Source organism: Acomys minous (genome assembly GCF_964271855.1).
Source record: "Acomys minous genome assembly, chromosome: 8".
Taxonomy (NCBI): Eukaryota; Metazoa; Chordata; class Mammalia; order Rodentia; family Muridae; genus Acomys; species Acomys minous.
Genome location: NC_140489.1, coordinates 8,041,664 through 8,065,666, shown reverse-complemented (window position 1 = coordinate 8,065,666; position 24,003 = coordinate 8,041,664). Strand labels below are relative to the sequence as shown.

The following is a 24,003-nucleotide window of genomic DNA, read 5'->3' as shown; positions in this document are numbered from 1 at the left end:
GACATCCTGCGACTGCAATTGTGGATAGCTGTGCTCTACCATGTTGGTGTTGGAAATTGACCTTGGGTCCTTTAGAAGAGCAACAAAGCCCTGAATCCCTGAAGCATCTCTTCAGTGCATGCTTCTGCTTAAGGAATGTCTACAACCCCAGCAGAAATTGCAAAAACAGATCCACCTATTGGATTAAAACAAATTAGATATGTTTATTAAGTACCAAAGCAGAAGACAGATGAAACTAATCAGAAACACAGACAAGCAAGAGAAGACAGTGTTATGGCAGGGAAAGAAAGCCCATCCCACTCAGTCCTTTAAAAAAACACAGAAATATGCTGGGCGTAGTGGTGCACGCCTTTAATGCCAGCACTCAGGAGGCAGAGGCAGGCGGATCGCTGCGAGTTCAAGGCCAGCTTGGTCTACAAAGTGAGTCCAGGATAGTCAAGGCTACATAGAGAAACCTGTCTCGAAAAACCAGAAAAACCAAAATAACAAAAAACCCAAATCCCCTTGCTAGAAAACACCCCCCAAACAACAACAACAACAACAACAACAAACCCAAAAACCCGCAGAAATATTATAAGAATGTTTTTGTTTTAATCCAGGTGTGGGGTATGGGGCTGCTCTACAGCAGCTGACTAGGATCTGCTTTGTGCTCTAGCAGAGGTGTAATTTTGCCAGCTGCAGTTCGGAATTCTGGGTACTCTTCAGAGGCTATATAAATGCTAAAGCCTCGATGGGTGGGTTGGTGTTGGTCATGGTTTGTGACGCAGTCGTGGGCGAAGAAGCAGCAGTAACAAGAGGAGCTGAGACATCCTGACGGTGAAGATCAAACTTGTCCCGCACAACTCAGCGTCCCTAACCAGCAGGAAGTAGTCGAAGGATAACGTCACCCCCTTTCCAGCCCTGACTTTATTCAGGGATCTCTTCCTTTCTCTCTGTCCTTTCTCTCTTATGTAGTGTTAGGGGGTTGAAAGGGTGGAAGAAAGAAAAACCCACAAAATACCAAAGTCCAGACAGCCTTCTTCCTTTTCCCTTTATGTTCCCTTTTAAACACATTTATTATGTGGATGTGAGTGGGGAAAACTCACACATGCCACGGCGCCCATGTGGAAGCCCCAGGCACCTCTACCCACTGAATCATCTAGCTAGCCCTCCTTGGTGGTTGTTTTGATTTAAAATGCTATTATTTTATGTGTTAAGTGTTTTGCCTGTGTACATGCATGGCCTCAAACTCCTGGCAATTCTCCTGCCTCAGTCTTTCAAGTGCTAGAGTTACAGGAGTGAGCCACTATATCCAGCTTCTTTCTCTCATGGTGCTGGGGATGAACCTGGGGCCTCGAACAAGATAATTAACTCTACAACTGATTTGACCCTCAGCCGTACAGCTAACTGGGGAGTAGGGTAGAAATATTTGAAGAGCTAATGGCTGGCTGAGAATTTTCCAAAAGGGATTTAAAACAAACAAACAAAAACAAACAAGGCTCCAAAAGTTTTACTGAAACCAAGCAGACAGAAACGAACCGTCTGGAAGCCAAATAATAAAACTAAAGACTAGGGCTAGGGTTGCAGCTCAGTGAAAGGGTGTTTGCTTAGCATGTGTGAGGACCCTTGGTTCCATTCCCAGTACTGCCAAACAAAATGATCCTAACACCTAACAATGCTGTTAAACAACTGCCCATCTAGTATTCTATTTATAGAAAAATTAACATTTAGTAAAGGTGAAATATAGATTTGAGCAAGTTGAAAATAAAGGCATAATTACTAACAGGTCTGCAGTAAATGCATTCCATCTGAGACCACTCGGATGGAGAGGTGGGGATTCAGGGAACAATGAAGAGCAATGGCCATGCTCCTGCTTTGAAGGGAAGGGGCTTTGGGCCAAATGAAGCTGGGCACAACACTTGCAAAGGTTGCTATTTTAGGGACTTGATACTCAGGTTCAGAGGTCTCTGAGGCCTCGGGAGGACCACACTCTTTTCATCACAATAGTAAGATTTACCCTTTCTTGCTAAAATTCTCTCATGTGCACAGTGGAATTTTCCCAAGGCCGTGAGACTTGTTATGTCATATAGGATCAACAGAGAGACAAAAAGCTGTTGTCTGCTATTCAGGTAGACACTAAGGGACTGGTGAAAATGTCAAAGTGTCACTCTGGGGCTGAGAGAAGACTCAGCAGTTAAGAGCAGTGGTTTAACCAGAGTATGACTCCCAGAACCCACACTGGGCAGCTCATAGCTGCCTGTGTCACTAGTTCCAAGAGGATCTATTGGCCTCCTCTGGCCTGTTCAAGCACTGCACTTACACACACTCATACATGTAAATAAAAATTTTAAAAAGTGTTACTCATACACGAGCTCTTTGGAAAATATAGTGATTTTCATAAATAATATTGCCTGATGTCAAATAAGGTTTTAAATGCTATTTTAAGTTAATCAATACTGTCTTATTACCCAGGTATGGTGGTGCATGCCTTTAATCCCAGCACTAGGGAGGCAGAGGCAGGCAGATCCCTGTGAGTTCAAGGCCAGCCTGGTCTACAAAGTGAGTCCAAAATAGCCAAGATTACAAGAGAAACCCTGTCTCGAAAAATCAAAAACAAAACCCCGAAACAAACAAAAACTGTCTTATTTTGAGCCTTGCCCCTGCAATAAAACATTCTGATTAAAGCAATTTGGGGAGGAAAGAGTTTATTTCAGCTTACACTTAAAAGTCACACTCTTTGACTGAGAAAAGTCAAAGCAGGGACTTCAGGCAGGAGCAGAGGCAGGTTACTGGGTTAGGATCAACTGCACCTGCTTAGGAATGGTGCCACCCACAGTGGGCTGGGCCCTCACACATCACTCATCAATCCAGACAACCTCTGACAAACATGGCCACAAGCCGTCCCTCAATTACGACTCCTCTACTTAACTCTAGGCTGTGTCAAAGTGACAGCTGAAAAATCATTTGGGCAAATACACACAAAACCCTTCTCGGTTGTAACCCACCATAGGTAGAAGCTGTAAACAAAAGCTCTTTAGGATCTCCAGTCACGATTAGGAGTATTAAAAAGGTCTTGAGAGCGGAATCGGGCTTAAGATGTATTTCAAAATATTTTATTTTGGTTGATGTTTTTTGGAGATAATCTTTTACTCTGTTGCTCAGGCTGGCAAATGCACAGCAATTTTTCGGTCTCGGCCTCCCAAGTTGTGAGCTACCAGGAAGAGCGTCATCGTAAGTTATTTGAGGACAAATTTCTAGCCAGGAAGGGGATCAATAGACTTTAAACGTAATTTCAAGTCCAAACACCTTAACACATCTTTGAAAGTGTCAACAGATTCACTCAAATCGCCTAATGCTGCGTTTTGAGGCCAAAAGATGGGTGAAATTAAAGCACTTTCTCCTGCTTTATGGAGGAGTGCTGTTAAATAGAGCTTTCATTGCTAAATGTTGTCAGCCGTTTGCATCCCTATTCTCCCAGAGCGCCAGCTGCTCGGCAAATAAGCCAAATCAGCCTCAAAGGCCAAGGCCCAAGAGCTACCAAGAGTCTTCACGTGAGATCTGACCTAGAAACTACGAGCGCTTTAAGAATGCCAGATTCTAAGTGGTCCCCTTTAGCCTTGACCTTTAGAAGGGGACGCCAAAAACTACCCCACTTTGGGGCAATGAGACCTTGGTTCAGCGACGGCTATAGGTGTCCCTGTAGCATAAAGCTATACTCTTTGTGGCTTGTGGTCCAGCGGCAGCCGAGGTTAGCCCTCTAGGCCAGGCCGGCAGCAGGAGTGCAGTAAAGTTTATTTATTTATTTATTTAATTTATTCTCGCATATATAGCATCCCAACAGCAGTTTCTCCTCTTTCCTCTCATCCCAGTCCTGTCGTTTCCGCTCCCCCGGACCTCCCCTGCCCCCTTTTCCCTGCAGAAAAGGGCGGGCCTCCCAGTGCTCTCAACCAAACATAGCCTATCAAGTCAGAGCAGCGAATGAGATCAGCATCCGCCTGAACTGAGTGGACTCCAAACCTCAAAACAGAAACACTTGCCTCTCCAGGTCACCTGACTCCAGCTATCCCAGCAGGCCTTGCGCGGAGGCAGCGGCGGCTTGTGGGGCAGCAGGCACGAGGCTCGAGGTCCCCACGTGCACCCGGGGCCTGGCCCCACCCTCTTACGTGGCACAGCCTGATTGGATGACCTCAGCGGAGGGGTAGGGTCTTCTGGAACGGTCGGTCGTTGCCGCGCTCGGGAGGGTGCTTTACTTGAGGCTTTGCCATTATTGGAGTCGGGCAGTTGAGGCAGCTCCCGGGCCACCGAGGATGTTGCGCAAACTCACGGTCGACCAGATAAACGATTGGTTCACCATAGGCAAGACTGTGACCAATGTGGAGCTTCTGGGCTTGCCGCCTGCCTTCCCTGCCGAGGCGGCCCGGGAGGAGGCGCAGCGCTCGGATGAGGTCCCCAGCGAGGCCCCTGAGGCCCAGCCACGGGTTCCAGGACCAGTTACGGCCACGACACCAGACCAGCCAGCTTCGGCCTTCGGGAGGTAGGGAGCCTGGGAAGGGGCGGAGGGCCAGCAAGCAGGGTAACAGCTCCATGTAGCCCACGCCCCAGTAAATGGTCCTTTCCTCAAGAAGTTGAGCATCCCAAGAGTTTGGTGGTTTGTTTGTTTGCTTGCTTGCTTTTTGGTTTTTCGAGACAGAGTTTCACTGTGTAGCCTTGGCTGTCCTGGACTTGCTTTGTGGACCAAGCTGGTGTCGAACTCACAGCGATCTACCTGCCTCTGCCTCCCGAGTGCTGGGATTAAAGCCACGCCCGGCTGGTGGTTTGTTTGTTTTAATTGCCAGCCTGCTTTTTGTCTTTGTTTCGAAACAGGGTCTTGTGGAGCCCAGCCTTGGGTTCAACTTACTAGTCTCTGTAGATAACCTTGAATTCCTTATCCTGTGGCCTCTACCTTTCCAAATCCTGAGACTACAGGTGTATGTCCCCAGCCCCAGGGTCTTTAAATTTTTAAGTGTGTGTGTGTGTGTGTGTGTGTACACGTACTTGTGCCAGGATACCTTCCTTGATAAGAGTAGCTTCTACCATGTCAGCTCCTGGGGATTGAACTCAGGTCGTCAGGATTGCTGTTAAAGTGTCTTTACCCAGCTGAGGCATCTCCTTGACCCAGATACTGCCTCCCCTCCTCGGTAAAGATTTACATTTTTGAAGTGTGTGTGTAGAGAGAGACTCCGTGGGCTGTTGTCAGCCCCCTGACCTGGGCTCTCAGGTCCCTCGGGAGCACCGTTCCACGTTCTTAGTCCCGGCTCCATTTCTCCAGACTCCTCAGACTCTGATGTTTTGAAGTTAGCTGTAGGTTTCCAGGAACTTTGTGTAGAGTTCCCAGGATGGCCTCTTCCTTCATATACTTGCCTCTGTTGTTAGTGCACACTTGTGAGTGTGGCTTCACGAGTGGTGCACATTCATCCCTACCCAGGCACCACTGGCAGGAACGTCAGCGTGCTCCACCTGCTTTGACTGCGCCTCAGTTTTTGGATTCTTTTTGTTTGTTTCCGTGGTTGGCCTTCTCCAGAATGCCATGGGGTTGAAACTACACAGTCTGTAGCCCTCCAGGACCAGCTGCTCCCACTTATTATGTAGTTGAAGTTTGTACCTTTGTGGTGTTTTAGCATAGACTGAGATTCCACTGGCTGAGTGTAACATTCATCTACTGACACACACTGTGGCTGTTCCCAAGTTCTGGCAGCTGTGAGGGAAGCTGTTGGCGACATCTGTGTACATTTTTTGTGGATACCTAAGTTTTCGGTACATCTGCACCTCTTAGGAGATAACATAGCAAGGAGTTTGAATGCTTTAAGTGCAGGTGTCTTTGTAGAGGCCAGCCGAGGAACCAGATCCCTGGGACTGGGCGTTGCAGGCAGTTATAGGCTGCCCACTGTAGGTGCTGGGGACTGAGCGCTGCTGCTTTGGGAGAGTAGTTAGTGGTTTTAACCACCAAGCCATCTCTCCAGCTCCTTTGTTCATTTTTAAAAAAGACTTATTTATCCACCATGTTCTGCTTGCATGCACACCCACACACCAGAAGAGGGCCCCAGATGTGGCTGCTGGGAATCGAACCCAGGACCCCTTGAAGAGCAGACAGTGCTCGCAGCCTCTGACCCATCTCTCCAGCCCCCTCCTTTGCTCAGTTTTATTAACTTTTCACCTCTCACTATCTTTGGGTTAAGTAGCTGCCTTTAGTCCATGAGGATGTGTTGGAAATTACGTGGAAGGTTGCTTTCTGTTTAGAAGGGACCTGGATGTGGTGAGTAGAAACCAGTACAGTGGGTGCACCCCAGCTCGGTGCCTCTCTGCTACTTCCACCCTAAATCCAGTTCCATTTGCAGTTGATGAGGAGCCTTTTGTTTTTAATAAAAGAATTATTCTAGAGACAGTGTTTTACTCTTTTGCCCAGTTTGATCTTAAACTAAGGATCAGTGACCCTTCTGCCTTCCCTCCTGTGCCCTGGGATTGCAGCTGTGCACCAGCTCGAGTGCCAGGCGTTCGCTGGCGTCTGTTTACCCCATGTTAGCTGGCTATAGAACCTCTAGGCAGCTCTCCTGTGTCTCCTCTTAGCGGTGCTGGGTACAGGTGAGTGCCCCTTTATTGTGGGTGTAAAGATGGAACTCAGGTCATGAGGCTTGTGTGACAAGTGCTCTTACTTGCTGAGCCTTCTTGCTAGCAGTGTTTTAATTTTTAAAAGTTGATCCTTTTTCCCCAAACTTTTTTCTTCTTATTTTATTTACATTGGCGTCCTGCTTCCATGCCTGTGTGAGGGTGTCAGGTCTCCTGGAACTGGGGTTACAGACATTTGTGAAGTGTCATTGGACGCTGGGGTTTGCGCCTGGGTCCCTTGGAAGAGCAGCCAGTGAGTGCTCTTAACCACTGAGCCGTCCCTAAAGTTATTCTAGTTAGCAGTGCTTCAGTCCTTTGTAGAGTCAGGTACAGCCTTCAGATCTTTGGGAGCTTTGTTTTTGGGAGGAACGCAGAGTGGATACTTTTATATTTTTCACTTCATTTCCTTGAATTACTCTGGTAAATAACTTTGTGCCATAGCCTCAATTTAAGGCTCTACAACTGCTTTAGGCTTCCCTGGGGGAAATGCATTGTTTTAATTCATTTACTTTGATACTGGACCTAAATATTTATTGACCTTTTCAGAAGCTAAAAGTATAGATTCAGTTAGCATTTTAATTGCTAATGAACAGTTTTTAAAACTCTTCAATTCAGCCAGGCGTGGTGGCGTATGCCTTTAATCCCAGCACTTGGGAGGCAGAGGCAGGTGGATTGCTGTGAGTTCAAGGCCAGCCTGGTCTACAAAGTGAGTCCAGGACAGAGAGACTCTGTCTTGAAAAACCAAAAATAAATAAATAAATAAATAAATAAATAAATAAATAAAAACTCTTCAGTTCTTTATGGACTAAGACTTGTTAAATCAAAAGTGAATTTGCAGAGCAATGAACTGATAAAAGGTAAGCATACCATTAAAAATTAGATTTGGCATACACAAAATTAGTTTGTCAGATTGCCACAGGCATTTTAACTTAGCTAGAGAGGTTCTAGCAGAGTAATGTTAGTGGAGATGGCATGGCATTTCTCTGCAGCACTTTCCTGGACTCTAAACAAACATATATTCAGTGCAGTATTGTAGCATGTAGTCTGCATATACACGTGTGTGTGTGTGTATGGTATGCCGCTGAGAATGACTGCAGCTGCATTATTTAATCCTTAAATCAACAGTTTGATGTTTTTTGGAAATTTTTCAGTTAATCTGTGATGATTTTGTAAAGGAAAAATAGGTTTGGTTGGCCAAGTGACATGCCTCTTTTCCTTTAAGCCTGAGGATTGAACCTACTGTCTCACTCATGCTGGTCAAGCAACACCTGAGCCCCATCCCAACCCTTGTATATTATATGCTCCTATGACAGAGGCACCAATTTTTTTTTTTGTTTTTGTTCTTCGAGACAGGGTTTCTCTGTGTAGCCTTGGCTATCCTGGACTCACTTTGTAGACCAGGCTGGCCTCGAACTTACAGAGATCCGCCTGCCTCTGCCTCCCTAGTGCTGGCATTAAAGGCATGCACCACCATGCCCAGCTTAGAGGCACTAACTTTATAGCAGAATCAGAAACAGGATGCGAGCAAGTACCAGGTGATTTGGGCAACACAAAAGTTTCTGTCCGAGCAAAAAGGAAGAACCTTTGAAAAACTGGTCTGAGGGGGCTACCACAGATGTGATCTGAGCACGAAAGCTTTGACATGCCTGCTAGCAGTAAGTTTGTGAGTCTGCTTGGAAGAAGTCGGGCTGGAGCTATACTTTTATGGGGTAAGATCCTGAGCCCAGTGTGACGAGAGCATGCAGGTCTAGTGGGGATGTAGAAAAAGAGCAGACTAAGCTCTACAGGGGCCTCAGGGTCTGGACTTGAGAGGTTGCTAAGATGGATTGAGAAAAGGGAGATTTTGATGCGGGGTGTGGAAGGGTTAGGGGAAGCCATGGAGTGAGGCTGCCTGTGCGGAGGGGCCTTAGCACCCTGCTCAAGCATCTCTTCACACATTTTGGGAGTTGTTTTATGTGTTGTTTTCCACAGAACAGCTTAATGGGGCCCAGGGGGCATTGTCACCAAGTCATAAGAGATGCTGTATTCTCTTGGCCTATGGCTGAATTCCTAAAGGATGTTTTTGAGGCTATGTAAGTGTGCAGTCGAATGACAACTGTCCTGGCCACTGTACCACGTGTATTTCCAGAGGAAGAGTGGCTCATGGTTTACACATTGCCATACTAGAAGAGCTCATGTCCCTTGTTTGCCTTACTGCAAGAGCCTTCCATCGTTGGTCTGACTTCTCACGGTTCTCTGCTCTGTCACTGACAGGAGTGCCTGGCATAAGGCCAAGCTCAGTTACTATTTATAGAGTGAACACATTCTCACAGAAACACACCTGAGCTTGAGTGCATGAGTGACTTCCTGTGGATATGTTGCTATTGGACATAATTTGAGTTCTTAATATGGCCTACTAAGCATCCTTCCATCCATTCTTGCCTCAGTTTACCGAGATCTACTGATGCTTTCTGGTCGTTCTCTTGTTTTTCTGTGCTGAAGGCTCGAGTCTCACTCTGAGCTTGAAGTTTCTGCATCTGCTCTTCTGAGTCGATCGCTCTCTCTCTCTCTCTGCTCTTGTTTTTTTCCTGTGATGGGCACCTGTTACCAGGGCCTGGCCCCATGTCTGCCCCTAGAAAAGTTTCCTGTGATCTCCACAGCTAAAGAATTCTACCTCTGCTTTCTTTTCTAATTTCTTTCATCAATTTCAACATCTTCACCTACCAAGCACTTCTGGTACTCCCTTTTTTCTTACTTGTATTAACCAAAGACCAGCATTGCCAGGCATCTTCGCACTTGCATGGGTTTCTGCCTTTGGTCTCTTCCCAGCCCAAGGGAACCTGAGTGACTATGAGATCCAGGCTGGGTCTCCTGTCACCTGCTGACATAGAAAATGCTAGTTGCTGAAGAGCTTGCTATGTGTGTGCTAGATGAAGTGTGTGCGTGTGTGCGCGCACGCGCGTGTGCGTGTGTGTGTGTGTGTGTGTGTGTGTGTGTGTGTGTGTTGTGGGCATGCTATGGTACATGTGTGGAGGTCAGTACAGCTCACAGGAGTCAGTTCTTTGGTTCTACTTTCTGGGTTCCAGGGATCAAACTCAGGGAGTCAGGCTTTGTGCCCGGTGCCTTACCTGCTCACCACTTCCCTGCCCTACTTTTATATTTATTTGTTTATTGAAGGCAGTTTGTTTATTGGCCCGGAGCTGACCAGGCTACCCTGGGTGGCCAGCAAACCCCAGGAATCCACCTGACTCTGTCTCCTCATATTTGGTTTTAGAGTGGGTGCTACCATGCTCGGCTGTTTTATGTGGACTCTGAGTGTCAAGTTCAGGGCTGCAGGCTTGCAGGCTCAGTATCAGCTGAACCATTTTCTGGCCTCATTCCCTTCAACCCTTAATTTTATTCTTTTAGGAAACAAACAAACCTGGAGACTTTGGTTTTGAGTTTGTTGATTTTGTGCTACCTGTAAGCATCCAGGAGGGTGTGTCAGATAGGCAACTGCTATCTCAATTTGGACCACAGAAGGTGCCTTGGGGTTGGGTCTAACAGGCTGCATGCGATGTCAGCTCTGTTCGTTACCTTGTACTTGGCAAAGCACTGAACTTGTCTGAGTTGTTTGCCCCTTTGTCAAGTGAGAATAACATCTCAGCTATACAAGGTTTGGATTAACGAGAGGTTATGCACAGTACCCAGATAGTAGAATTACTTTAGCATTGCTAAACGGATTGGTCTGGCTAGCAATGGTGACTTTGTGGGTCTGTTGAGTAAAGTACTGCATACCTGTTTTTCTGTGGATGAGCTTATTTTCTCTCTTCCCTAGTTAAAGATTTTAGCTCCTGTGTCCAGACCATTTTCAATAAAGCACACCCCAGTGGTCCTAACTAGTATACACACATGTATGCACAAATGAACAGATTTAACCTTAATTCCTTTGCTAAATTTGGGTATTGTAAACAGCTTGAGGTATAAAACATGGATTTGTTTAACCATAATTAGAAATCAGATTGTAGGCAGTCCTTGTGAGCTGCTATGAGGTTCTGTTGGATCTGAGTCAGAACTCAAGAAATGAGTGGGACATTTTCCTTTCCTTTCCTTTTCCTTCTTTCTTTCTTTCCGGGGGAGGGGGGGCAGTTGGCTAGAGCCACAGTATGCCTTTTCTGTACTCTGGGCTTCTTCATCCGCCTTTGCATAGCTTGCTGCCTCCAGGCTGCCCTCCAATCCTAGCTCAAAGGGAGTGATTCCTAAACTCCTACCTATGACTAATGAACTGCTCTCAGAAAATAGTCAGGAGAAAGCATTGGTATGCTTTTAAATTGGAGATTGTTTTCTTGCTCCTGGCCCCTTCCCTTGTTCCCATGGAGGGTGACATCTCGTAATGGATGTTAGCTTCATTTCAATATTGCGTTGTAAGGAGACATTTACATTAGTCATTTATTCTACACATGGATTCTCTTAGTAAAAGTCAAGGTTAATTAAGTTTCACGAAGAATATGTCAAACTTCATATTAAATTTCTTTAGTTCTGTGACATGTTGTATAAGAAAATACTTCAAACATTTAGGTAACATTTTAGTTAAAAGCATACTTTTCAAGGAAAATATTGTATATTTAGAGTGGTTAGAAAACAATACTGCTTACACCAGGTTGGCGGCACAGGAATTTCAACCTCTGACCTTGTAGCAAAGAAACTTGGGGTTATGTCACTGTTCTTGTTAGTGCTGAGAGTTCCGACTGTGAGGCAGGTGGTCCTGTAAGTCCTCAACTTGATGGGTTGTAGTATGGCAGGTTCCATACTCTGTGTGAGCCGGACGGAAACCTGTTCTTAGCATTTCTGTCTACATAACTTGAAATCGTGGGTATTTCATCCTTGTCTGGCCTCTCAGAGCTTTCACCTGGGAGTGCAGGGGCAGGGGGCCAGGCGATGCTAGCGTCCCACAGACCAGCATGATGACCGCCTCTGTCGGGAGTGCTGAGGAAGTCTTTCAGAACTTGCTTGAAGATGTAGACAATTTCCCAGGGAAGAACATCATTTTCTGCCAGAAGTTCTCGAAATCTAAGGGGGAACAGGGATGGGCATTTAGAAATTTCTCTACTTGTATTCAGTCTCCCAGATGCAGCTTACAGATGAATTGTGTGCTAGGCACTTACTTTTGAATAACAGGAAAGTATCACAGTTAAGCTTCTACTGAAGAAACTTTGATTGTAATTAAAGTAAATTTCTACCAGTAAACTCTCCAGATGTATGCCGGGTTTTACCAGACAGGCATCCGTTATATATGGTTAAAGAGTTTATGGACTGGGGCAGTTTCTATTTAAAGGAGGAGCGAGAATCTCGAGTGCGAGTTACCTGCTGAGCACAGCTCCGGTGTGGCATGGTTGCAGCTGTGAGCAGAGAACTTCCAGCTGTCTTTGCTCGGGAGCTGGGATTGTCGCGGGAGGGTTCTGGGAGTTTCTCAGCCAGCTGTCGTCCATACCCGTGGTCTTCCCTTTCTGGTCATTGTCGATCTCCTGCAGTAGCCTCCCTCGCTCCTTTACGTGCCATGTTAGTTCCCGAAGCAGTGTCTTGGTCACCACATCCGAGCCCGCACAGTGCGTGTGTGTGTGGGAATCATTTCGCGGTCGTTTCACCCAGCTAAAAAGTGGCATTTTTAGCCTGTGGAGACATTTATTTGCATAAATTTTAGTGGTTTTTATTAGTGAATGTTTTTATGTAATATTGCCAGAAAAGAACACGATTTTTTCATTTGTTAGACATGCAGGTCAAAATAAGATTAGATCATGGATTAAAGTCTTTCCATTTCTAACTAGGTCAGTGCTAAAACCCAAGCTTTGAAAATACTTAGATAAAATTAAGTAGAAATTAACTAAAATCAAATAATACAAACTGGACAATTTCTGAAAATAACACCTGCTAATAAAAAATTTTAAGGGCTTTACAATATCACTGTCTTACAGTGCTGTGTGCGAACTCAGTCTTTGTACAGAAAATGCAAAGCTTACCTGCTGAGTTGTGGGTCTCTGGGAATGTTGTCCGAGAGTTTGCTTGAATAGGAGGTGAAGCTGCGTCTTACTCAAGCGGGGCACAGTCTCCCGGAGGTGTCCTCTGCTGAAGGAGTGTGTCTCCTCATTTACCCACTGGAACTGTGTTTGAAACAAACAACTTTCAGTGTTAGGAATGAGGTTCTGTTGTCTTCATTGGAGAGAGTGCTCACTAAATCTCCTTGTTGTAACTAAGCTAAATATATATATATTTTTCATCTTCACAAATTATATAATCGTCTACCTTTTGAATGTAGCTTATTTTGTTTGAATGAGATGCCGGCAGCTATGGATGCTGGTTCTAAATGCATGCTGCAGCGTCTCTAGAAATGGAGTGAAAAGCAGGCGTCTGAGGCACCGCAGATGCTCCTAGCTGAGGGGAAGACTCTGGCATGGTGTGATGCTTTGCTGTGTATAGCTGTGGGTCACAGTTCCGTGCTGTATTTTTATGCCTGTAGAGCTCTAAAAATAACCACACTGCTTTTATTCTTCAGCTTAACTTTGAGGCCATTTGGAAGCCAGGTCACTGTCCCTTCTAATGAAAGCAGGAAAAATAGATCAAACCTGATCAAATATATGCAAAATAATACTCTGTGAAAGCTTATTGTAACTGAGCATAATGGGCGAAGCGTGCTGGCATCAGTCATGTGTGAGATAGATAGCAAAAGTCACATTCTACATTCATTTATTGCTTATAAAATAGCAAATCTGTATATTGAAGCAAGTTGAAATGCTAGAGGATATTAAAACACTTAGGTAGATAACTATAGTGTATATTTGATAATCCCAGCGATGAGGTTTCAGTGAAAGTAGAGATGTGAAAAAGAACAAAGTTAAGAATAGAATTGTACAGGGTAGGGTGTGGCTTAGTGGGTACAGTGCTTGCCGGTGTGTATGAAGGAAGCCCTGAGTTCCATCAGTCCCTGCACAAACCAGGCGGAAGTAGTACGTTCCAGTAACCTCAGCAATCACGGCGTGGAGGAAGGAGAATCGAAGTCCACAGTCACCATGACTACGTGAGTTCAAGTCTAAGAGGGACTGCTGAACATGGACCAGCACTGCTTAGTGAACACTGGAGCGCCTTGGACTTTGTTGTACAGTTTCTACTGAGATGCTTGTCTTGCCAACAGTGGCTAGCGTATAAAAGGCTCTTTGCTGCTTGGTTTTCAGTGAGGTAATGATGTTGTAGCTTTTCCTTTATAATCTTTATTTCTTCTGTGGCTTTTCCCCCCAACAAACCAAGAATAATAGACATTGTTCACGTCAGACCTATGTGCCATGTGTGATCAAGAGTGACGTGTGTGGTCATGCTGCAGCTCCTGTTATGTCTGGGAAAGGCCACGCGTCAGCATTCGTTATCCTCAGTCCGACGGCTTTCACATTACATTGCCTGAGGAAGTGGGAGAAAGAAAGGAGGGAAGTTTATTGTGACAGAATGTCCTTCCAGATTAAAAACTGAACTTGTACAAATCATGCAGCTCTTTCCTTTGAACAGCTCTGTTACTCTTAAAAAAACAAACAAACAACAACAACCCTTCCTATGAAGTGTTAACAAAAATCCCACATGCAGCAGAGGAGGAGAACACACCTGATTTCTGCATAGGTTCTCTTCAGTCTTCCAGCTCCGCCCTGCCCAGCTTCCCTGTGGACTCGCCAGTGCTAAGCACAGCTGCGCCCCCTTCCTGCCCCTCAGCTTTGCTTTGTTTTGAGACAGGGTCTCACTGTGTAGCCCTGGCTATCCTGGAACTCAATATGCAGACCAGCCTGGTGTGAAACATAGAGACCTACCTGCCTCTGCCTCCTGAGACCTGGGATTAAAGCATCCTGCATCCTACCCCAGATTTAGATACACTGACTTCTCCCCCCCCCCCAGTGTGTCTCTGTCTCTGTCTATCTCTCTGTCTCTCTCTCTGTCTCTCTCTCTGTCTCTCTCTCTCCAGTGATCCCTCCTGCCTCTGCCTCCCAAGTGCTAGGATTAAAGGTGTGCACCCCCCACCGCCCGGGGGTGTACTGACTTCTCAAATGTTTATTCTTCTCTTATTTATTTGTAGCTACTGTAGCTAGTTTTTTTGTTTGGTTTTTAATCTCAACTCTTTTTTTTTTTCTTCGACATTTTCTCCCTTGGGCCTACTCGTCTTTGAACTTGTTCTAGTTTGCCTTTCCCCCCAGTTTTAAAAGACTTTCTGATTAAATTCTACTATGAGTCCTTGTTGATGTTCAGTTGCTCAGCAGATGTTTACTGCTGTCTCTTAGGATCTGCAGGGTTAGGACCTGGGGATGCCTCGGTTCACTCACAGGTCTAGTTCCTGCTCTCAGAGAGCTGACCTTGCAAGGGATGATGCTCACGTGTCAGGTGATCACAGGCTGTCTTGCTTAGTTAACTCATGCAGTGCTCCCTTCAGTCAGCTGAGGGTCAGGCAAGGACTTTCTGGTTGGGATAATTCCTTTGAACAGGGATTTATTTGTTAGTTTTTGGCTGGGTTTCATTGCATAGCCAAAGCTGGCCTTAGGTTCACTGAGCTCCTGCCTCAGCCTCTTAAATAGATTACTGGCATAAGCTACAACACCTGGCATTTGAGCAGCGGCTTAAATTACCTTAGAGGACTTCTTGAGGCCGTCTCTTCTCCACTCAGTTTACTGGGCACCTATCTGTGCAGCTTCTGTAGTCATGGTCTGACCTCCACAGAACTCCATTCCCACCTCAGTTTACGCTGGGTATCCTTTCCTATGAATGCACAGTACAAAGCACAGCGTCTGGGATTTGGTTTGTGCTACTTACACTGCTTTGAAATTCATTTACCCAATTTCTCAGGAAATTGTTAAGACTGGAGTAGAGGCCAATACCGTTCTCTATAATCTCTCTCCTACTACCATGTAGCTAAAGAACATATTTGTAGGCAAGATAAGGAAATTCTCTTTTAAAAATTAATTTTATGGTGGCACACGCCTTTAATCTCAGCACTCGGGAGGTAGAAGCAGGCAGATTGCTGTGAGTTCGAGGCCAGCCTGGTCTACAAAGTGAGTCCAGAATAGCCAAGTCTACAGAGAAACCCTGTCTCGAAAAACCAATTAATTTTAGCTGTTTACCAGGGTAAAAACTATACTGGCATGCAAGTTTGCCAGCTGTTGTAAGTTCAGTGGGCGGGTTACTTCTACTGCTCCAGAGCCTTATCCAGCTGTTTGTATGGAAGACATGAAGTGATTGGGCCATTTTCTATCTGATGGTTGTCTTGTTTTGTTTTTTGTTTCTTCATTTTTTACTTTTATTTATTTATTTAATTATGTATTGGTTTTTTGAGACAGGGTTTCTCTGTGTAGCCTTGGCTGTCCTGGATTCACTTTGTAGACCAGGCTGGCCTTGGACTCACAGCAATCTGCCTGTCTCTGCCTCCCGAGTGCAGGGATTAAAGGCTTCGCCTTCATTTTTATTTTATGTGGATGAGTGTTTGCCTCCATATATGTCTGTGCATGTAAGTGCAGTGCCTGCAGAGGCCAGAAGACGTCTCAGATCGTCGAAATGGGGTTACAAACGGATGTGAGCCACCCTGTGAGTGCTTCTGGGAATCAAAGCCTGGTCTCTGGAAGAGCCAGTGCTGTTAACTGCAGCCGCAATTACCTTGGTTTTCTAGGCTAGCAAGTGCTCTTAACTAACCACTGAGCCGGTGTCCCATCACCTGTTTCACCCCTTTTAATTCTCTTTCCTTGCATACACTGCAGGTTGTTCAGAAGATGCCAGGGGTGGAGTCAGACCCTAGTTGTTTGTTAGTGACTAGGTGAGCAGAATATCAGTAACGGGGGCCGGCGGGGGCGGGGGGTGGGGTGGAGGGGGGAGATGCTGGTAGCAGCTTTTGATCCAGCAAAAGTAGACAAGTGCAGCTTGCTTCCCATTACAGTGTGCGGGTGTTTTCCAGAGAGATGAGCAATGAGATGATGGCTATAAAGCCATCGCCCCCTGTAATTATGGTGCCAGGAAGTGCCATGATGCACTGCGTCATATAAGGCAACCAGGTGTATTGTAATTCATAATTTGAAGGCTGGAAAACCTGGGGTGGTGGTGCTGATGAGGGGGTGAATATTGGATCCTAAATATTATAGAGCCAGGTGCCTCAAATATCTGTGGTCAGAAAAAAAAATGATGTCCAGGTCAACAAATGAGAGAGAAATCAACAAAACACTTAAGTCTCAAATTTAAGACTCAGTATAGTGTGCTATGTTCTCTAATATTGGATGCATATCAGTCATTGATTATAGAGCAATTTTGAATGATAGAGTAATATACATGCTATATTGATATTTTATATATATAATACTATATTATATACATCATGCTATATTATGGCTGTTGTCTATTTCAGTTAATGTTCTGGGCATTAAAAATCTATTAATGTGAAAAGGAACTGTAGCATTCTTGGAACAGTGCATATTAAGGATGTACTACAGCTTCAGCTTAGCCCTAGGATAGCTGCACACTTTCACGGGTTTAATTATGAATATTGTGAAGTTACCCTTTTATCCTGGGATTCTTGTTTTACTTTTTGTTTTGGACTTTAACATATTTTTTTATGTTTTAAGTTATATGTGTGTGTGAGTACATGCCCACGAGTGCCCATGCCTGAGGAGGACAGAGGCCTGACTAGAGCAACAGGCAGTTGTGAAGTTGCCCACTGTGATGCTGGCAACTGAACCCTTTCGTCCTCTGCAGAGCCGTGTGCCCTCCTAACCACTGGGCCATCTCTTTAGCTCGGGACTTTTTTCCTTTGAGACCTTGTCCTATTGTAGTTGAGGCTGGTCTGGAACTCACCATGTAGCCCAGGCTGGCTTGAACTTGTAGCGGTCCCCCTGCCTCAGCCTCCTGAGGGCTGAGATCACAGAAGTCCCTGGAAGGCTTTGCTGTGTATCCGTAGTCAGCAGCTCACGCTTTGTTCTGGGGTGGCATTATCACAAGCATCAGCCTGACTTGCTGTGCTGTCTCTGCTGTCTGAGACAGTGTCTTCTGTGTGGTGGGTGTTCCTACTGAGTGGGTTCTTCCATGCATGCGTGCATGCACGGCTTTATTTATGTGTGCAAATTTGCAGGGTTCTAGAGAAGATGGCGAGGCTGCAGGAGAAGCACGCTTAAGGTCTTAGTACATCTGCAGATTGCCCTGTGCCAGCATGGGTGGTCAGGTCACCCACCTCCTCCTCAGCAGTCTGAGATGACTTGCTCTCTTTGTCAGCTTAGTTGATGAAAAAATTCAATCTGGTTGCTTTTTAAACTTTATTTTTACTTGTATGTGTATGGGTGCTTTGCTTGTATGTATGATGTATGTCTGTGCACCACTTTTGTGCCTTGTGCCTGTGGAGGTCAGAATAGGCTGGAGTTACAGACGGTTGTAGCTACCACGTGGATGGATGCTGGGAACGGAACCCAGCTCCTCCAGAAGAGCAGCCAGGTCTCTACACTGCTGCAGCATCTCTGCGGCGTCCCTGCGGCGTCCCTGCGGCGTCCCTGCGGCGTCCCTGCGGCGTCCCTGCGGCGTCCCTGCGGCGTCCCTGCGGCGTCCCTGCGGCGTCCCTGCGGCGTCTCTGCGGCGTCCCTGCGGCATCCCTGCGGCGTCCCTGCGGCGTCCCTGCGGCATCCCTGCGGCGTCTCTGCGGCGTCCCTGCGGCGTCCCTGCGGCGTCCCTGCGGCGTCCCTGCGGCGTCCCTGCGGCGTCCCTGCGGCGTCCCTGCGGCGTCCCTGCGGCGTCCCTGCGGCGTCCCTGCGGCGTCCCTGCGGCGTCCCTGCGGCGTCTCTGCGGCGTCCCTGCGGCATCCCTGCGGCGTCCCTGCGGCGTCCCTGCGGCATCCCTGCGGCATCTCTGCGGCATCCCTGCGGCATCCCTGCAGCGTCTCTGCAGTGCTGAGGCTCTCATTGTTCTACTTCTGCTCTGTTTGCTGACTGACTTTGAACATTAAAAATTGCTTATTGACTATTTATGTTTCTCCGGCGTCCATGGAATAACTGTTCAGGAACTCCTCTGCAGCAGGGTAGTGACCCTTTTTCCTGTTTCTTGCAGGCCACTCAGCCCGAGGAGCTCAGAAATGGAGTACATTAACAAGTACAGGCAACTCGAAGCACAAGAGCTGGACAGCTACGGCCAGGAGCAGCCACCCAGCGGGCCAGGTGAGGACCCTGCACAGACAGCTCCTACGTCACACATCATCTTCCCAAAAGCCGAGAGCTGGCCAAAGTAAAAACAAAACAAAATGAAACTTAGCTTTTTAATTCAAGATTTTTTTGGGGGGGGGGAGAAATGCATGTATGGTAGATTATAAAGTGTTAATTTTTTTATATCTTAAATATAGAACCTAAATAATCTGTTCTTTGAAAGATTAAATAACGGGCCTTTAGCTTCCTATTAATGAAGAATACTTAAGATATTTCTTTAGTGGGGTGTGGTGGTGCTCACTTAATCTTAGCACTTGCAAGGCTGAGGCAAGTGGATCAGTCTTGACCCTGAGGCCAGTCTGGTCTACAAATTAAGTTCTAGGTTACCCACGGTTACATATAAGACCCCCATCTCTAAAAACAAATCAAAACAACACAGAAAGGGGCTGGCGAGATGGCTCAGTTGGTAATGTGTCTGCTGCATAAGCAAAAGACCTGAGTGTGGATCTCAAACACATCCAGAAGAACTCAGCGTGCTGGCACATCTGTGTGATCCCAGTGCTGGGAGAGCAGGTGGCAGATCCCGGCAGCTTGCTGGCTGGGAAATAGGTGAGCTCCCCTTTCTGTGACTCTGTCCCCAAAACCAAGATGGAAGTGATTGAGGGAGACACATGGCATAGAGCGCTGGCCTCCATGTGCATGTGAACACTTGAACGTGTGCACTCATGATCACACATAAACACACCCACAGGAACACATGAATGTACATGTGCCACACTCATAAAAAGACTAGATTCCTTATAATAAACATTAAAACAATTCTAAAGAGTAGAAATATATGGGGTTTTAACACAAACACTGTGACATCACTTGTGACATAGTAGGATACTTTCACTAAATACTGTTGAGTTTGGCATAGTATTAATGTTATTTCACTTGAAAGTATTCAAACACTTGTTTCTATGTAGAAATTCAAGAACACACATTGAGTTCCATATACTGTATTATAACAGCCCTTCATATTTAAAAGTAAATAATTTCCTAAAGATGGAAACTGAATAGAGGTGGGGTCTTTCATAACAGGTGGGCCTGCTTCGGGTAGTGGCCTTTTCATGGTTTTTGCTTTCACATGGCCATGTTCAGTTGTCCTGGTGGTATTGTTGGGTAGTCAACAAAAACCACAATGATCTCTTGTTATTTATGTGGAAGTATTTAAAAAATATTTTATTTCTCATTCTCTCTCTCATTCCTCCCGTGTGTGTGTGTGTGTAGTTGCAGGTGGTTGTGAGCCACCCTGTGTATATACTGGGAACTGAACTGGGGTCCTCTGTAGAGCAGTGTGCACTCTCCCGCAGTGCGCCATCTTTCCCTCTCCTGGTGTGGTGGTGTTTTTAGTGGTTGTTTCATCCCTTATATGCTTTTCTTCTGACCTTGTAAGAGGAGGGAGAACAGGCTGCCTCTTTGCACCTGAGCTCAGTTTTGAATGTAGAACATTACCCCACACTTGGAGAAAGTGATGTATTATTAATTATTTTGAAGATTTAATTTTTTATTTAAGGTATAAACCCAGTAATGTAGCTTAGTTTTTTGTATGGATAATGTCTAGATTTTTTGTTTGTTTTGGTTTTGGAGACTGTCTCATATAACTCTGCCTAGGTTAACCTAAACTCACTCTGTAGTCCAGGCTGGAACCCACCTCTCTCTTCCTCCTCAGTACTGGGATTAAAGGTGTGGTAGTGGCTGTCTGGATAGTGTCTAGAGCTTAAGGTAAACTTTATTTTCTTCATGTGAACTAGTTGACATAGAATTTAACTGTGAAAGTCTATTACATCCTGTGAACCTTTGGGCTTCTGTCAGATTTTAGATTGTTTGATGATATGATGAGGCAGAGAAGTGGAAAGAACAGCAGTTTTAATGGTTTTTGTATTCTCCCAGTTTATATAAAATATCTTAATGCTTTAATAACAAAGAAAAATGGAAAAATGAGACCAGCATATGTAGTTGTAGTTTTTCAAGTCCTTCTAAACTTCACTTTGTCACATGTAATTTTTTGGTTTGTCTTAAATTATTGTTGATGTTTTTCTTTTTATTTTGTTTATACAAAGCCAACAGCCACACAGCTGTGAACATTTCTTCTCCCTGATTTCCTGTCCACCCCGGGGCAGTGTCGGTGAAGGCAAGGCTTGATCTGGGTGGGTCTGCTTCAGCCGGTGGCCTGAAAATGTCAGGTGAAATCTTGTGCCACTTGGAGAAAGGCTGAAGTTTAGATTATGCAGCAAGGACTTTTTTTTTCCTTCTTGTAAATGTTCGGTCTTTAGCAAACTTCAAAATGGACGTAGTTAAGTCCTGTAAGTCACACAGATGCTGTCAGGGCAGGAAGGCTCCTTTAGGAGCACCAGGGACCAGGCTCAAGGTTTCTTAGCAAAGGGCCGACTCCCTTTTCTCTCTCTCTGTCCTTGGATGGCTGTCTCCTCAGCCTCGCTCCCACTGACCCCCCTGCTGTGTCCGTCCTCACAGCTGTAGTGGCTTCTTCCCTTCTTGGTCACAGGAAAGCAAGGACTCAATCTTAAAAGCTCAGGACACGCAGGTGTCCCTGGGAGCATGGTGGTGCTTTCCAGCTCAGGTTCCACCAGAACTGGAGGCTGCTGCCTGGGCTGTGAGGATGATAAGGTTCAGTTGTCCTCATTTTTCAAATAAAAACAATTCTTTTAAACTTCAGGGCAAAGCAGTGTGTACTATCTCATGCCTATAATCTCAGGATTCAAGAGACAGAGGCGGAGAATTGGGTTCAAGGTCATCCTTGGCTACATAGAGAGTTCAAGGCCAGTTTGGGCTATGTGAGATCCAGCCTCAAAAAACCAAAGCTAACATACCACCCCCTACACCCACCAACCAAAACAACAACAACAACAGCAAAAGCAAGCAAGCAAGCAAACAAACCCAACCTGACCTAAACCAGAGAAACTGGGAGCCACAGTGAGTGAAGTAAGACACAACAATGGAAGCTTCTGTTTCTGTGAACTTGCCAGTGTGTGGGAGAGGTGGCCAGAGGCCTGCACAGAGCAGGTCCCAGGAACAGGACTCTCTCCCAGGAAGGAAGTTTTTTCTTTTGGGAGATTCTGACAGATCGGGGTCTGCTGCTGTGAAGTTAAGAACAAGTACCACCCACTCTGATCCACTTGCAGGAAAAGAAGGGTCCAGGGGAGGAGAGTGTAGGAGGCTCAGCGACGATCTCTAGTGTCACTGCAAACATTTAAATGTGTATGTGTAAAATAGGGCTTGGGGTGCAAGGTCTGGGGATTGATCCCCAGCACCACAAAATAAAAAAAAGCACCACTTTACTCACACACTGTTGGACTGTGAAAGGAAGATGGACCCCGTGTTTTTTAGGTGAGAACAGGGACAAGCTGTAGGTGTGAAGAGAGAAAGAAAAGAGGAGCACGGAGGCAAAGGGGTTCCCAGGCAGGGTGACCTGGAAAGCAACAGGAAGGCCTAGGAGTTTGTTTTGAACATAAAGCACTTTTACCGGCAGTACCTCTATGCATGAGCCCCCCATGTTCTGTCCTTTGCCAAGTGGTGACCAGAGGCAGTTTAGAATTGTAGGGTGACTAGAGCAGGTGCACAGCTTTACAAGAGAACATTACATACTTATGATCAGACAGACATCAAACTATGCATAGCCAACAAGCCCTGTTCATTATATCCACAGCTTGCACGTTGTGTGTGATTTATCTGTCACCATTATTGATTTATTTTGTAGCAAGGAATGTACAGTGCACACTGCCAGAGGCCCACATTAGGCAGGTGCCGCTGAGTCGGGTGCTGAGTGCTGTGTGTGTCAGGTCTGTTGACTGAGGAGGCAGTGTAGGCCAACAGTGCTGGTGGCTGAGGTGGAAGGCCAGTCTGCATCATTAATAGTGGACCCACAAAGGGGGAGGGACTGTCAGTCTGTAGAGAATGTACTTAGCACACGTGTGTGTGTGTGTTTGTGTGTGTGTACAAGTATATGTATATATATATGTCTATAAGCCATATTCTCAGATCAGATAGGTCATTGCCTTATTTTCTTTCTCTCTTTTCAGCTACAAATAACTTTGTTCTGTTTGAATATAGGTCTAAGGTCACCATTGGCTAAGTTAAGTAATGTGACATGCATCCCAGAGACAACATACAAATACCCTGATTTGCCTATAAACCGGTGTAAAAAAGAGGTAAAATTACTGTTTCCTAATGTAGTGTTGCTGCTTGAATAAATGCCTGAAACATAACACTATTGGTAACATGGGTGGAATTTAGTGTGCACAGGCCAGAAGAAAAGCCAGCAGCGCCTGTCATACAGAACGTCTGCACAGAGCTGAGGCTAACCCTGCATGCGCTCTGCTCAGACACACCGCAGTCAACAGTGGTCTGTGCTCCCTTCCTGGTGGAGAAGGGATGAGCCCCAGTGTCTGCCCTGAGGTTCCCTGTGGCAGGTGCTCTCTCTTCCTGGTTATTGGTTGATTTAATCAGATTGTACACATCCTTTTGTTACCAGTGCCAAGCCACCTCTAGCAGTAGGATGCTTAGATTTTTGAGTAGTTATATGTTATTAAGTATGGTTAAAAGTAAGTACATTTAAGCTGTTATTTAATTTAGTGAAAAAAAAGTTATAGATAAAGCAGGAAGTGTTCCAAATTTCATTTTTATTTTGCTGAAAATTGAACCATGGGTTTTTTTTGGAGTATATATACTTTATACTTAGATTCTGAAATCCAAGTTAATTTATACTTAATTGACCATTGCTGATTATTAGAAGAGTCATTAGAATTTTACAATACTGTATGTACACTGTAAGGGAAAGTGTAGTTAATTGTTTAAAATTCATCTGAAGAATATGAATTGAAAGTTTAAAGCACGCCTTTAATCCCAATACTTGGAGGCAGAGGCAGGCAGATCTCTGTGAGTTCAAAGCCAGCCTGATCTACAAAGTGAATCTTGGACAGCCAAGGCTGTTACACAGAGAAACCCTGTCTCTAAAAACAAACAGACAGACAAAAATAAAGAAAGACAGTTAGTTTAAAGTTTGTTTTTTAGGAAAATTGCAGTCAGTCTCTTTATAAAGTTTGTTGGGTTTTTTGTTTTGTTTTGTTTTTGTTTTGTTTCGGTTTGGTTTGGTTTTGGTTTTTCAAGACAGGGTCGCTCTGTGTTAGCCTTGGCTGTCCTGGAGTCGCTTTGTAGACCAGGCTGGCCTCAAACTCAC

General features: G+C 45.5%; 2 protein-coding genes across 4 annotated transcripts in view; one reads left to right on the top strand and one right to left on the bottom strand.

The window, feature by feature from the left end:
* The first annotated feature begins 4,169 nt into the window (after window positions 1-4,169).
* TDRD9 (tudor domain containing 9) overlaps window positions 4,170-24,003 on the top strand; it is a 111,055-nt gene continuing 91,221 nt past the window's right edge. For both annotated transcript variants that reach the window (XM_084791753.1, XM_084791752.1), the window contains exons 1-3: window positions 4,170-4,513; window positions 18,673-18,779; window positions 22,878-22,975. In XM_084791753.1, the coding sequence (XP_084647879.1) occupies window positions 4,287-4,513; window positions 18,673-18,779; window positions 22,878-22,975 (432 nt within the window). In that variant the 5' untranslated portion in view covers window positions 4,170-4,286. The remainder of the gene's footprint in view (window positions 4,514-18,672; window positions 18,780-22,877; window positions 22,976-24,003) is intronic.
* Window positions 11,070-13,107, bottom strand: RD3L (RD3 like). Of its 2 annotated transcripts, XM_084791755.1 has the most exons (4): window positions 12,880-13,107; window positions 12,597-12,737; window positions 11,944-12,249; window positions 11,070-11,649 (listed from the first exon to the last, which is right to left on the bottom strand). In XM_084791755.1, the coding sequence occupies exons 3-4, from the start codon at window positions 12,240-12,242 to the stop codon at window positions 11,355-11,357; spliced, it is 594 nt and encodes a 197-aa protein (XP_084647881.1). In that variant the 5' UTR covers window positions 12,243-12,249; window positions 12,597-12,737; window positions 12,880-13,107; the 3' UTR covers window positions 11,070-11,354. The 2 variants fall into 2 exon arrangements, with proteins under 2 accessions (XP_084647881.1, XP_084647880.1); XM_084791754.1 differs by having other exon boundaries at window positions 12,597-13,107.

Bases quoted from the DNA above. Each gene is read 5' to 3' on its own strand.
- RD3L (XM_084791754.1), bottom strand. From the start codon at position 12,242: ATGCCACTTTTTAGCTGGGTGAAACGACCGCGAAATGATTCCCACACA. The intron at 11,650-11,943 runs GTAACTCGCACT...GTTCCCCCTTAG, and splicing joins ACCGGAGCTGTGCTCAGCAG to ATTTCGAGAACTTCTGGCAG.